The sequence below is a fragment of the Uranotaenia lowii genome, chromosome 3 (assembly GCF_029784155.1).
Source record: "Uranotaenia lowii strain MFRU-FL chromosome 3, ASM2978415v1, whole genome shotgun sequence".
Classification (NCBI taxonomy): Eukaryota; Metazoa; Arthropoda; class Insecta; order Diptera; family Culicidae; genus Uranotaenia; species Uranotaenia lowii.
Genome location: NC_073693.1, coordinates 58,305,307 through 58,320,528, shown reverse-complemented (window position 1 = coordinate 58,320,528; position 15,222 = coordinate 58,305,307). Strand labels below are relative to the sequence as shown.

Below are 15,222 nucleotides of genomic sequence, written 5' to 3'. Positions count from 1 at the left end.
AGAGCTGATTAAGCTTCTTTGAAACCTTTTTAAGGGAATTCTGGTTGCTTGGGCATGTAATTTTTTCCACGTCGTTGTTTTTTTGATACTGTCTGGTAGACGCAATGAGCAAAACAAAAACACAGTTAATTAGAAAATAGGTTCAAATCCAAAGCGATTAGAAGCTGAATCAGCTAAAAATAATGGGCATTGATTCCAGAACGTGTTGTTAAAATTCTTAAATCGAAAGCGGCCCTTGCGCAACGGTAAACTAGAAATTTCAGTTCAGTGGCTGGCGCTCAAAAGGCATTTTGTGTAGACTTTTGCGTCACTTTTCGCCCCGGCGACGGCAAAAATGCGAAAAAACAACGGCTGTCTGCTGACTCGATTTGCGACGACCAGCGCGGCCATCATTGGAAGATGGCGCATTGAAGTGAACAGCAGCAGCTATCGCACAGAGCGCTCCAGTTTTGTTCAGTATTTTTGCCTATCAAGAGTTCAGTGAGTGCAATCCAGTGCAGCATCCCCCCGGGTTCAAAACAAACAACACCGGTGACTTTGAGGAGTTGCGAACAAGTTAGTGGAAGTTTTGACTGTGATTTCTGGTTCAGTTTCCTGTAAATAGTGAATCCCGTTCTTCAGTTTTTGGAGGACGAGTGAAATTTTCCTTGATCGTTGCTATCGCTGGTACCGAAGTCATCCAAAATGGCGTCTGAGTGATGTGATGAATTTCGTTGCTGGACATTCAAAATTCGATTTTCGTGTTTGAATGTTAATATTTTTAATAGTTTTCAACGAAATTGGACAGATTAGCGCGGATGTGATATTCCGGAAGCAATCCCCCTCCTGCGGCATCGAATTTTGACCAGCTTTATAAGGAAAAACCGCCTGGAAATTATCATGAGCCAGGTAATTTGCTTTTTTATTCGCTATTTAAACAATATTCGACTAAAATATTCCGTATTTCATGTTCTGGAGCTCTTCCGGGAGTCTGCCGTGTGGTCAGGGCGTGGCTGTCGCAAAGACCTAGTCGCAATTTTGCCCCTAAGAGAGTAAGTTTTAGAGATTTTTAAGCTACCCGGAAGAGGTTCCGGATGAAAGTGATCGAATTGACGGGGAACCGGATCGTGTTCCACCCTGGAACCGCTTTTAAAACGTTCCCCACAATCCGCGCTTTCTAACGAGGCCGGATTTTCGAAAATCGAAGGGGGACCCTTTTTCGCAAAATGCAATTTTAGTTCAATATTTTGCTCCAAAACACTAGAAAAGCTTCCCCCCCTTGGAGTATCCGACGAGTTTTCCGGATTTTTCCGTGTTTTTCGGTGAATTTTCATCCCTTGAAAAGTGCCACGTCACGTGGATTGTTCGAGAAACACGCGGTCAAACTTCAAGTCCGAGAAAAGTGATGATTTTGGGTTCTTTGCGAAAATTTTAGGTTCCGGAACTGCTAAACCCTGCAGCTGCTACCAATTCCAGTGGTTTGTGGTCAATTTCGGGCTAGTTTTAAAAATTTTCACGATTACGTAATCGTGGTCTTTGTGGTGAAAAATTTGTTCCCGGGGCCAGAAGTTGGGTCCTTTTCGGGATGTTTTTACGGTTAAAATCGGGTTTTGTGCAGAAACAGTGATCATTCGAGGAATCCGGTTGTTCCGGACGGTTTTAGGTGTCTCTGGAGCAATTTTTCGGTTATTGCGTCGCAAATAAATGTTCTGGAACCAGCCTCAGGGACATGGAATTAAGGCAGATTCCTTAGGATATCCGTTTTCTTTGTGGTTTTGGTGAATTTTCCGAATTTTTTGTCGAAATTTGTAGATATTGTATCGTGGTGCCCTCAGATTCAAGAGCTTCTCGAGGGCATATCGAAATTGTTGCCTTTTAAGTGAGAAAATCTTTAAAAAAAATCTCATTAGGAAGCTTCTTTTACTGGAAAAGTACTTCAGTTTTCGGAACTAGTCCGGTTTGCTGCTATTTTAGTGTTAAAAATTGAAATTATGTTGATAAATCAACGGTTGTTTAATAATTGAAAGATGAAATTGTTAAGATCAATGACAAAAAGTATTATCTTGGTGTAAGCTGCATTAATATTAGATTTTTATTATGTTTTTTTTTATGCTTATCAATGAAAAAAGCATAAATTTAAAGTGGTTTTCTATAATTTTATATATGAGGTACTAGTAATTGTAGCTTGAACAATGTACAAATCAAAATTATTTGATTCAAATAATGTTTTTTTTTATTTTAATTTATTTTAATAATTTTACGAATGTTATTTTAGAAAAAAAAATCGCATCAAATCGTGCTTGCTGTTGATTATACAATCTTATAGATGATTTTCTTTTGAGTCTACCTGTATAAAATAAATATCAGCAAAAAATCTGACTATTTGAACGATAAATCAAGTTGCGTATTTATAATGCTAGTTTTGGGCAATCCTTCTAGTTAGGTATGTCTCTCTAGTTTTGAACAGGAGAACTTCTTGAGAATTTAGAATATTCTTTTGGACAGCTGACGAAATTTCTTAGGCTATCCGATAGTTTGATACTAGTGAACAACTAACAGAACAAACTTTAAGCACTTTTGGTATAACAGAATAATTCGTGATAAACACATGGATTTTTTTTTCAAATTTAGACTTAATTATTGTTTTTCAATCATTTTTTAACGTCATTTTTATCAGAATATTGCAGATAACAGTGGTATTGTGTGGTGATGAACTAAATCAAAATAAGATGGATTCAAGCAAATAAACTGTCGATGTATTTTAGAAAAATGAGACCAAAATGTATCCTTTTTAAAGAGTGCAGTGTAATGGAGTGTTTAATACTTGGATGGTTTACAAGTAAATAAAAGTAGAAAATAATGCAACAATAATTAAGAAGAGTTCAATTCACTGCCTGAAGAATCCTTGATCCATATTGCTAGCTAAACGAATTATGCTATTCCATCAGCTTGAAGAAAGGGTTTCTTTATAAAATTATTCACGTGTTCGAGAAGACTTTCACAAAGGAGTTTCAAAATAGATGATAGAGCCAAAAAACAGAAACTAATGCCAGTTCATGATTGTATGTTAAATTTTTCTTTTCAAACTTTTTATCTATCTAGTCATGAGATAATAGTCAGAGTAGGATTTTGACAATAAGCTATTTTCGGCGCTTCATGTAACTCCTTAAGCTTATTATACTCGTTGAGGGATCATAGTGATCTAAAAACGAAAGCAGTGCGCTTAGCAGGATCGTCAATGTAGACCAAACTCAATGCTGGATTGAGTCATTTCTGTAGGATTTCTCAACGTCTCAAGCCGTAATTTAGCTAAAAAGATCGGCATATCGCAGAGCTACCTCCAGAGTGCAACGAAGAGAGCTGGACTACATGCATACAAGGTACAGAACTTCCCAAACCCGCGATGAGCGGCAACGACGGCTAAAACTCGGGCACGGAAGCTCTAAGAGAAGATGCTGACAAAATATGGCTGCTGTGTGATGGACGACGAAACGTATATAAAAGCCGATTTTTAACAAATTCCAGGGTTTGAGTTTTTCACCGATAAGAGCAAGTTCGATGTGGACGACCAATTTAAGAAGAAGACGTTTGGCAGGCCATTTGCTCTTGCGGACTGGAGAGTGAACCTTTCGTGACAAAGGGCACAGTAAATGGCAAGATCTACAAATCTGAGTGCCTCGAGAAGCGCCTTTTGCCGTTCTTGCAGCTCCGAAGCTCCGCTATTTTGGCCAGATTTGCCACTATTCTAAAAGTGTCTTGGAGTGGTATGAAGCCAATTCTGTCCATTTTGTTTCAAAGGACATGAACCCCCCAAACTGTCCGGAGTTGGGCCAGGTGAACTGCCCCTACTTTCATAACAGTCCCATATGCAAAAACAAGCAAGCGAGAAAATCAGCTTTTTCTGTTTTGGATTATATTTTGAAATCATGACCACAACTTTCAGCATAAACGAAAAACTCTTGATGGAATGTGTTCTAGGTTGTCATAATAAATCGTAAGACCTGAAATTTTCGAAATTGGGTCATTGGTAAGGTCAGGAGCATCATTTTTTTCGTTATGGGACTGTTATGCGAGCATATTTCAAACCTTTTTCGAATTTACTCGCATAACAGTCCCATACAGAATATGTTTTTCTCACCAAGCTTCTTTCTAAGACTTAAATTTGATCATTTTTTAACTTTGAAATACAATTTTCATTTAAAGAAACATACTTTTGGAAAAACATCGTGAATTCCGCATTGTAAGTTGAATCTTTTAACGATTTTTGATTGCATCTGATAGTTTTTCGCTTAGGAAGACATTCCTTCCTTCTTACTGACCTGGCTTCGAAAACTAGGGTGCATAATTCGACATCAAGTGAGTTAAATCTTTTTTAAATGATTCAAAGCAATAAATCAAAGATTATTTCGCCGAAAGAAGCATTGAAAAGTAACCAAATCCGTGGTATTTCACATATGGGACTGTTATGCGGGTATATTCCAAATGGGACAGCCACAAGTTGATATTTTTTTCGAAATTTCTAGAACAAAACCTCTTTTTTTATTGTTTTATATTGAAGCCCTATGTTCAAAATGACGAACTGTCAGGTTAGATGAAAAATGACGAAAATTCATATGGGACTGTTATGCGAGTAGGGGCAGTGAAGCAGTACTTGGCAGTAGTGAAGCGGGAACTTCAGAAGAGCAAGAAGACACTCAAAGACGAGAAGGACATGTGAAGAAAAAATTGGTACCAGATGACACTGCAAGACTTTGATGGAGGGCATCAAGTGAAAATGCGTTCAATTTTACACTCAAGGCTCCATAGATTAACTTTTCTTTTGATTTTTGAAGTTAATATATTGTAACTCTGTAATTTGTTATTGATGGCTATTTAGTTCTGAGCGATTGTGTTAATTCGAGCCAACATTCATTGTTTATAATTAAGAGTGTAACCTGTCAAATGAAAACACACACGCTCATTTTGTTTTAACCATTTATGGTTCTTAAATAACCATTTTATGATATTTACTTCAGAACCGTCAATATGGTTATTTTGCAACAATTTTTCTAGAAAGAATTTTAACCATTTTGGCAGTTTTCGAGTATTAACCAGAAAATGGTTGAATAATTTGATATCGCCATTTTGAAAGCGGTAATTGCAGTCGGACGACCATAAAGCAAATTTTTTTCTTCCGCGGAACAGCATCCAGTTTCCAGAAAAATCGGTTCTGGAAATCGTGGAAACTTCGGATTTGTAGGAGATGGAGAAAGGTAAGTGATATCTTCCAATTATTTGTCGATCCCAACATTATAAACCAAAAAAAATTTCAGGATCGGTATCCGGTGATGACGCCGGTTTAGGCACGGCAGATACACCAACAACATTCAATAGGACGAGGACTTACTCACCGGTCCATCGTTACCAGCCACAGCTAATGGAAGTACAACAGGAATTGTGTTTCACACCATCCGGAAGGAGCTGGAACGGGTCGGAATGTATAGAAACCTTCACCAGTGAGTCAAAGATTATTCGCCAGACTCCACCCTCACCCCGTTAAGGATAGCAGACTAGTGAATAAAGGATTGGCCATTCCGCAAGAGCTCGTTTCCACCTATCCCGGTAGCACTCGTGGGGGAATTTTACTTTTGCTACCAGGTGATTCGGCTACTGTTGGCGTTTGCTTTAATTAAAAGGCTATCAAACTATTATAATGGGCCATAGTTTATAAGTATTATCATAATGTATAAGAAATAAAATTACTATCCTGATGACTCTTGTTTTTCTTAATTCCTTCGACAATTGTTATCAATTTTACAAATTGCATAAAACAGCTCTTGCGGTTGAAAAATAATCATTTTTCAATTTCTACGGTAATCTTTCTAACGGATAAAAAATAACCATATTTCTAATTCTCCCCGAAAAGTCATTTTATGGGTTCTCATGAAGAACTCATAAAATGACATTTCCCGGGAAAAGGTCAAAAATGGTTATTTTTGAAGCATATATGGTTTAATAGTTTCTAGCGTGCATGTGTAAACGTAAACAAGGATTAAACAAAACAACAGCACAGCGAAACATCTCACTGTTTCTGTTGGTGTCGCGTAATCCGTGACATTCCGAAGCCGTAATCTATAAAGGACCGGGGCGTTTCGCATCGGCGGGAGGTGAGCGAAAACAATTCGGATAAAAACGGATCGGATAAACATCCATTCTTCCTAACTCCCAGACAACAAGTAGCTCCAGCCCCGATGATGAAAACGTCAAACCAGGTTGGTGCTGGTAGTAACTGGTTTACCAATACCAACGGTCCCACCAGGGGGAGTGATAAAATAGCGAAGGAAACCTTTGAGAAAAAGAGAAACAATGCTTGTTTTCTACAAGGCCGTTGTTCGCACTATGGTGCCCAGCTCAGTCTTCTGGCCAAGCCGCAACAGAACCAGCCAGAAGCAGACAGCGGAGGTGCGTGCAGTGGTGCGTGCCCGTGGAGCAGTGCAACCAGCCATGGTTGCCAGATATTCCCGTGATATTCAGCTGAGATAAACCTGTGCCGTCCGAGTTGTGATATGATTGTTGTTATTGTTTGGTATTGTTATGGTAGGAAAAACGGGCCGTGAGTAGAAATTATGTTAAACTAGCTTAGGGAATGTTGAAAGAGTAAATTATGATCATTGCTACCAAGTTTTGGGTTTTGAGTGTTTCTGTTTTGGGTAAAAGTTTGCCGTGCAGCACACACTGAAAGTCTGTGGCGCTTAACTTGTTTCAATATGTATAAAACTACCCTAAAATTTTGAGTCGATTCTAAACATTATAAGAAAATTGGCATGACATTTTCGGTGTCACAATAATTTTGTGTTCACCCATTACAGTTTATATCAACTGTTTTAAGCTTTTTAATTCATTCATATTCAGTTTGCTTTATTTGTTCATAGTCATCAATCGTTGATTAATAAAAAAAAATGATGTAAAATAGCGTATTTGACCAGAACACATACGGCGTGTTCGTAAATTGATTTTTTGGGTGATGCATCGATGCATAAGTCGATCGATTTTTTGGTAGCTGTAAAATCACTTTCCAATGCGTTTGCATACGTTTGTTTATAATTTACGAACGCGAGCATCAATCAAAAAAATCACTTCGATAGAAAAAACCAATTGACGAACACGTGTTATTTTCTTCGCACCTTCAGTAATCGGACGTTTGCGGTTGTCGCAAAATGTCGGTTAATTGAAAAGCACATCCAGGAGAAATTTAGTTGTTCGACAAATAAGCCATTCAGATAAAATAATAATAACATTATTCCTAATATGCACTTTTATTTATCACGATTTTCCAATTTGCTTGCTTCTCCCTTATTGCAGTCGAAGGAGGAGAAAAGTGACTCGGAGAATGAATCCAACAGCGAGCACAGCAAAAGTGATTCCGGGTCCGAGTCGGAAAGTGAAAGCGGTTCCGGTTCCGGTTCCCAGTCCAGCGGTTCCAGCAGCAGCGATGAGGAGGATCAGAACCGTCGAAGCAGTACCAACAACAGCAGCAGCGTGAACACCTCCACCCACAACGACAATGCCCGGGATGGCACCGAAGACAAACCGAATGGTACCGCTTCCGGCGATGAGGAAGACGAAGAAGAGGATGCCGCCTCTAGCACCAATCAGCACAATTCGAGCAAATCGGCTCCCGGTGAGGAGGAGGACGAGGACGATGACGACGATGAAGAAGAACAGGACGATGACGATTACGCGGAAGCAGCTCAGAAGAAGCAAATAAATCACAACAATGCGTCTAACAACTCAAAAGCTCAGAGCAGTGATCATTCCGAAGGTCATTCGGGATCGGAGGAAAGTGGCGATGAGCAGAACAGCGAAGCGAAAAGCTCCGATTCGGAAGGAAGCGACAAGGCGAGTAATGCCAGCGCAAGTCAGGATGAGTCGGAACAAAGTCAAAACTCACCGGAAGAGGAGGAACATTCGTCTAAAAGTAGTTACGATGTAATATTCACTTTCATTATGGATCATTGGTTGTATTAAATTGTTACTCTTTTCTTCATGTGTTATTTTCCATTCTCTTTCCCTTCTGGCAAACTCTTACTTTTGTCGGAAAACCACAGGATGAAGACTACGCGGCTAACAAACGGCGAAATCATGCCCGCAATAAGAAAGCTGTCCTAGCTAGGCGCAAGGCCGCCGCTGCCAGTTCTACCCAGACAAAGAAAAAAGCGAAGAAAAGGTGGGTATTTGCTGACAATTGTGTGTTCATTCGTATTTCTATTGAGTTGAACATTATGTTGGTTAAAGATAACGTGCAGCTGTTCTAGAAATAGGCAACGCAGTGCGGTTACTGCGCAGAATCCAATTTTAGTTTGTTCGATGACAAGAAAATATATAATTAGCTTATGTGCAAACCAAACCAACTGGTAGTTTTATGTACGGTTTTTCTTCTTTGTTTTTCAACAGTCGCTGGAAGTCAGATACTTCGGATGAAGAAAGTGACATGAGCGAGCCAGAAAGCTCCGAGGAAGAAGAACGTTACACTTCCAGCGGGCGACGGACAACGGCGCCATCTTCGAAAAAGAGAACAGCTCCTGCGACCAAACCGAAAGCGAAAAGTGCGGCTGCGAAAAAGAAACGAGCTGCCTACTCTTCGGATGACGATAGTGATGATCACTCCCGGCAAGGTCGCAGTCGTAGAGCTACGGCTGTGAGCTATAAAGAGGTGAGCGGCGATGAACCAACGGACAGTGACGATTTGCTGGAGGTTGACCAAGAGGCGGAAGAGGCAGCCGCAGCTGCTGCCATCGAAGATGAAAAGACTGAAACGATCGAAAGGATCATCGGGCAGCGAATAGGTAAAAAGGGAGCGTCCGGAGCTGTGACTACAGTTTATGCCATTGATGAAAATGGTGACCCGAACGAGGGAGTAGATGTGACTGACGAGAAGGAAACTGAACCTCAATATCTCATCAAATGGACCGGTTGGTCATACATACATTGCACGTGGGAATCCGAGGAAACCCTCAAAGATCAGAAAGTAAAAGGAATGAAAAAATTAGAAAACTATATCAAAAGAGAGAAAGATATAGAGTATTGGAGAAAATACCAAGCGGGTCCGGAGGACATTGATTACTACGAATGCCAGCAAGAACTTCAACAAGATCTCCTAAAAAGTTACTACAATGTTGAACGAGTCATAGCGCAGGTTGAAAAACCGGAAGGTGGAAAGGATTACCTCTGCAAGTGGGAATCACTGCCGTATGCAGATGCCACTTGGGAGGATGCGGGTCTCATAGCTAAGAAATGGTTGCCGAAAATCGAAGCCTTCCATGAACGAGAGGAAAGTAGAAGAACCCCTTCAAAGCATTGCAAAGCTCTTCGTAACAGGCCCAAGTTTCATCACCTAAAATCACAGCCAGAATATCTGGGAGAAGAGCGGGGCTTGAAACTTCGAGATTATCAGATGGATGGCCTGAATTGGTTGATTCTAACATGGTGCAAAGAAAATTCGGTTATTTTGGCCGATGAAATGGGTCTTGGTAAAACAATTCAAACCATTTGCTTTTTGTACTATCTATACAAAGCTCAGCAGCTATACGGCCCTTTCCTCTGTGTCGTGCCTCTGAGTACTATGACTGCGTGGCAACGCGAATTCGCTATCTGGGCTCCGGATATGAATGTCGTCACTTACTTAGGAGATGTTGCGTCTCGGGAAATTTTACGGCAGTATGAATGGTGCTTCGATAATTCCAAAAGGTTTAAATTTAACGCTATCCTTACCACTTATGAAATACTTTTAAAAGATAAAACTTTCCTTGGTGGTGTAAGTTGGGCAGCGTTGTTAGTAGACGAAGCTCATCGTTTGAAAAATGATGATTCCTTGTTGTACAAAGCGTTGGAAGAATTCGACACCAATTATCGTCTACTTATTACCGGAACACCCCTGCAAAATTCCCTAAAAGAACTCTGGGCACTGTTGCATTTCATCATGCCTCAGACGTTCGATTCGTGGGATCTGTTCGAACGAAACTATGGCAATACCACAAACGACAAGTCGTACACCAAGTTGCACAAAGAACTAGAACCGTACATCTTGCGACGGGTAAAAAAAGATGTTGAAAAAAGTCTTCCAGCTAAGGTGGAACAAATTCTTCGGGTTGAAATGACTTCAATTCAGCGACAGTATTATCGGTGGATATTGACGAAAAATTTTGACGCATTGCGTAAAGGTTTGAAGGGCTCAGCCGGTACTTTTCTAAACATCGTGATCGAATTGAAGAAGTGTTGCAATCATGCTCTTCTGACACGACCGGATGAATTCGAAACGCAAACTTCCAATCAAGATGATCGCATGGTACAGTTGCTTAAAGGATCTGGCAAATTGGTATTATTGGATAAATTGCTTTGTCGGTTAAAGGAAACCGGCCATCGAGTATTAATATTTTCGCAAATGGTGCGAATGTTGGACATTCTCGCTGAATATCTGCAGAAACGACACTTTTCCTTTCAACGGTTGGACGGAAGCATCAAGGGTGAGATTCGAAAGCAAGCACTAGATCATTTTAACGCCGAGGGCTCTACGGATTTTTGCTTCTTGTTATCGACTCGAGCTGGAGGATTAGGAATCAATCTCGCCACTGCCGATACGGTTATAATCTTCGACTCAGATTGGAACCCTCAGAATGATCTCCAAGCTCAGGCCCGAGCACATCGTATTGGTCAAAAAAATCAAGTCAACATCTATCGACTGGTAACGGCGCGTTCTGTAGAAGAAGACATTGTTGAACGAGCGAAAAAGAAGATGGTTTTGGATCATTTGGTCATTCAGCGAATGGACACTACGGGTCGCACAGTACTTGATAAGAACGGAGGTAGCAACACGAGCAATCCGTTCAATAAAGATGAACTGTCAGCAATTCTAAAATTCGGTGCCGAGGAATTGTTTAAAGAAGATGAAGGAGGGGAGAACGATCTGGTTTGTGATATTGATGAGATTCTTAAAAGGGCTGAAACAAGGGATGAGGCTCCGGAAATGCCAGGAGATGAACTGTTATCGGCATTCAATGTTACGACGTTCGATTTCGATGAAGAAAAAGAGACACAAAATGCCATCCGAAGGCCAATGAAAGGAGGTCCATCTGCAGCAGAACAGGATAATGATACTAAAGATTGGGATGATATTATTCCGCAAGACTTACGAGAAAAAGTAGAGGCTGAGGAAAGAGACAAAGAGTTGAATGAACTCTATCTTCCACCTCGAAGGAAAACCTTGCAACAATTAAATCAAGCTAATGAAGAGGGAACTGGTAGTGGTAAAAAACGCAAAAAGCAGCAAACAGAAGAAGATAGTGACGACGGTTCGGATGCTAGCGATGAAGGAAAAGCAGGAGGCAAGAAAGCTAGTAGTAGAGGCAGGCCATCAAACAAGGAAAAGATAACCGGCTTCACGGATACTGAATTAAGGAGGTTTATCAAGGCATACAAAAAGTTTCCTGCCCCATTAAAACGCCTGGAAGCCATAGCTATGGATGCTGAACTTCAAGAGAAGCCACTATCAGAACTCAAGCGAGTTGGTGAGTTGCTACATGAGAGATGCGTTCAGTTTATGGAACACTCAAAAGAAAACGAAGACAAAGAAAAGAATTTCGCTGACGATAAAACCAAAAAAGGACCTCGATCGGCTTTCTCGATTAAATTTGGTGGTGTTTCGTTCAATGTGAAAACTTTGCTGCAATGCGTCGAAGAACTACAACCGCTAGATGAATTCCTTCCTGTAGATCCAGATGAACGTGCCAAATGGGTGTTGAATATTAAAACTCGTCCTGCCAACTTCGACTGCCCCTGGGTTAGCGAAGATGATTCGAATCTGCTGCGAGGAATCTACCAGCTGGGAATTGGTTCCTGGGAAGCCATGAAGCTGGAAGATTCTTTGAATCTCGGTGACAAAATTCTCCTGAACGATGTTACTAAAAAACCTCAAGCCAAGCATTTGCAATCTCGGGCGGAGTACTTGTTGAAAATAATAAGGAAGAATCTCGAACTGAAGAAAGGAATGAACAAGAAACCTCGTAAGCAACGAAAACCTCGTGGAGAAGGAAAGGCTCTTTCTGCGGCTATCGTCCATTCGCCGACAGCGTCTCCCAGTCGTACGGTGAAAGACGAAATGGACATTGGCAATGACGCATCTTCCGCATCGGAGGACAAAAGAACAGCAACACCTGCATCGTCAAAGCACAAAAAAGCTTCCGAATCTGATTCGATTCATGATCATGATACTAATTCTAACGGACCCAAAGAAAGCTCAAAATCGACGAAAGAAAAGAAAGAACGCAAGAAAAAAGAAAAAGCTAAACCTACTAAAAAGGAAAAGAAAAAGGATGTTGACCCTCTACACATTGCTTCAGACAATGAACCTGGTGCTTTAAACGTCATAAGTGAGCTTGACCCAAAAGTGTTTAACGAATGCAAGGAAAAGATGCGTCCAGTAAAAAAGGCTCTAATGACATTGGGCAATCCTGATGAGACGCTTCCGCCGCAGGAACAAGTTAATCAAACCAGATCCTGCCTGCTCGCCATTGGTAATCACATCGGCCAGTGTTTGTCGGCTTACAAGAGCCAGGAAAAGATTAAAGAATGGAGGAGTAATTTATGGAACTTCGTGTCCAAATTCACTGAATTTGATGCGAAGAAACTGTTTAAAATCTATAAGCATGCTTTGAAACGTTCTGAAGGAGATGACGGTGGAAGTGCGGATAAAAAGAAAGACCACCACCATCACCATCATCATTCGAAGGATGTTAGCCACAGTTCGCCGGTAAAAGAAGCCAAAGAAAAGACCCCGAAAAAGAGTCCTGGTGCCCCTCAAGCGCTACAGACACTTGGCAAAATAAAGAAAATCAAAAGAAAAGATGGCGAGAAAGCCAATATTCCGATGACGATTAGTACACCGCTAGCAGATCAGGAGAAAGAAAAGCCCATCAGTAGTAATCGAAGAGAAAAGGAGAAAAAACGCCAGCTTGGAGCAACTGGTACTCCTGATCGGGGAGCTACAACAAATGAGGGAGATCCCCGTAGGGATCGAGACAGATATTTGGGCCATGATGGTGCAGAAGACGGCGGAAGTCCCCACGGGGTCAAGAGGAGGCTGGAAGAAGGAGAACTGGAGGAGGATAGTAAGGAGTACAAACGGTTGCATGGGGATGGAAGGTAATGAAGGTAAAATTCTTGCAAATGGAATCTTAAACTTATGGTAAAATTTCGTTATAGAAACAATCGCGATCGTGACAAAAAATGGGATGATTACAGCGAGCGAGATCGTGGAGCTCGCGCTGGAGTGGGACGAGGTGGACCTCACGGAGCGCAAGCGAGTATGCGTGGCGGCGGAATATTCCCTGATGCAGGGAGGACCGGGGCACCTTATCCAGACGATCGATACAGTGGACGAGACAGGTTGGTTTTTCTTGTAACAAATTTATTTAAAAGACATATTTCTAGAGATTCGCTTTAAATTGGCAGGTTCAGTGATAAAAGAGATCGTTATGAAGGTTATGGTAGACATCCACCCACTGGCTATCATCGAGATCACAGGGATCGAGATCGTGGCGAACGGCCCTATAAAGACCAGCGAAGGTATTGAATCGATCAAATATATTCAATAAACAACGTATTCTAAATCAATCGTTTATTTTTTGTATGCGTAGGTATCCAGCACCTTCAGGATATCCAAACAATCATTATGGCATGCCCCCGGGAGGTTACTACCCTCAGGGTGAAAGTCCCTACCGTTATGGTGCTGGCTATGATCGAGGTGGGGGAGGCGGAATCAGTGGTTCAGGACCCGGCGGGGTCGACGCTTTCATGGATTACCGAGGGGGTGGTGGAAGTGGATCTGGTGGAGGGCGGGGTGATCGTCGAGCCCCACCAGCCAATACTTAAAAGCTTCCTCCCTCGTCCAAGGACCATTCTAAAAAAAGCCACAAACGGTAACAGGACCGTGTCTCTGAAGCTGTGCATATTTAGCTGTAATATAGGCATTATTCAATTTATCTGAGTCTAAACCAATGATGTGGAGACTGTCGGAACCCTTAAATGCTATATAGAAAGGAATATATAGCGTTATCGGCGTTTTCTACAAACTCAGACGAACTTAGTGTACAGATTGTCGAATTAGGTTTTTTTTTTATTACGAATTAGTAATGTTTTAAGTAACCTGTTGTAATTTATTAAGTTGCTAACATTTGTGAGAAACAAAAGATGCTCATTAATATTTACAATAGAGGATTTGTTTTACTTTTCTGTATTATAATTGAAAACGCCTCATGGAACAAAACCTATTGTCGTGTATAAGTTCGATGTTCATACCTCAATTTTCGTCCTTTTTAGTTAAGACTAGTTTCGAGTGAGCTACAAACACCTTCAACAGAAACTATCCGGGATAAATGATCAAGAAGCATTTCCTCTGTAAGTCAGTTTTTTGGAATTGTTCTTTATGAAACAGGACATAGATTGTCTCTAGTTTGGAGTACCGCATGCGGAATTTGTACATTATTGTAAAATAATCGCGAGTGTGTTTTGGTAAATAGGAGAGAATTAGATCCTACGGGGACGATAAGAAGTATCTGAGATCAAAGTGCAGGAAAAGGGTTCGCGTGACCACAATTATTTTGAATACGTGTGTGACTGCGAGAAAGACTGTCGTTTCTAAACGCTGATGCATAGGCAACAATTAGGTTAAATTTTAATTTATGATAATTAATCGATCGTCGATACAAAAGTCTATTTTTAAAACCAACAAAAGAAAGTTTCTTATTGTCCAGACACATTCTTTCTCTACAAAAGACAGTAATCTTATCAGGAAGTAAAACAAGGCTTAAAGCAATTATTTAAAAACATGAGGTGTTAAATTATTTCGTCGAACAAAATCCAACACTATTAGAATCAAGAACAGACACTTGTCGAATAATCAAACGTTATTCGGAACCAATACTTTCTTCTCGACTGCTATGGAATTGTGCGCAATATCATCAATGATTCAAAATAAAACAAATGAAATTAATTAGGTGGTTCAATTTACTATTTTAAAACATACCGAAGTTTTCATTTTTAATTTTGTGGAATTTTGTTTGGTGTACATGAGTCTGGCAGTTAAAAGGGTAGGTATAATATAAACGCAAGAATCTTTTTATTTATGGCCCTTATCATCTGAGCTGATAGCCACACACAAGTTCAAGCCCTCAAAGTCAACCCAACATGAATTTTGAACCTAGTTGCAAC

At 40.6% G+C, this 15,222-nt stretch overlaps 1 protein-coding gene across 1 annotated transcript; it reads left to right on the top strand.

Annotated features, from left to right (window-relative positions):
- Positions 1–400: 400 nt before the first annotated feature.
- On the top strand, positions 401–15,004 carry LOC129758537 (chromodomain-helicase-DNA-binding protein 1-like). Its single transcript, XM_055756058.1, has 7 exons — positions 401–888; positions 7,321–7,947; positions 8,067–8,185; positions 8,413–13,155; positions 13,216–13,398; positions 13,465–13,578; positions 13,650–15,004. The coding sequence occupies exons 1-7, from the start codon at positions 880–882 to the stop codon at positions 13,882–13,884; spliced, it is 6,030 nt and encodes a 2,009-aa protein (XP_055612033.1). The 5' UTR covers positions 401–879; the 3' UTR covers positions 13,885–15,004.
- Positions 15,005–15,222: the final 218 nt, after the last annotated feature.

Excerpts from the sequence above, each read along its gene's own strand:
- LOC129758537 (XM_055756058.1), top strand. Across the intron at positions 13,156-13,215 it reads CGGTTGCATGGGGATGGAAG|AAACAATCGCGATCGTGACA; the intron begins GTAATGAAGGTA and ends ATTTCGTTATAG. Across the intron at positions 13,579-13,649 it reads CCCTATAAAGACCAGCGAAG|GTATCCAGCACCTTCAGGAT; the intron begins GTATTGAATCGA and ends TTGTATGCGTAG.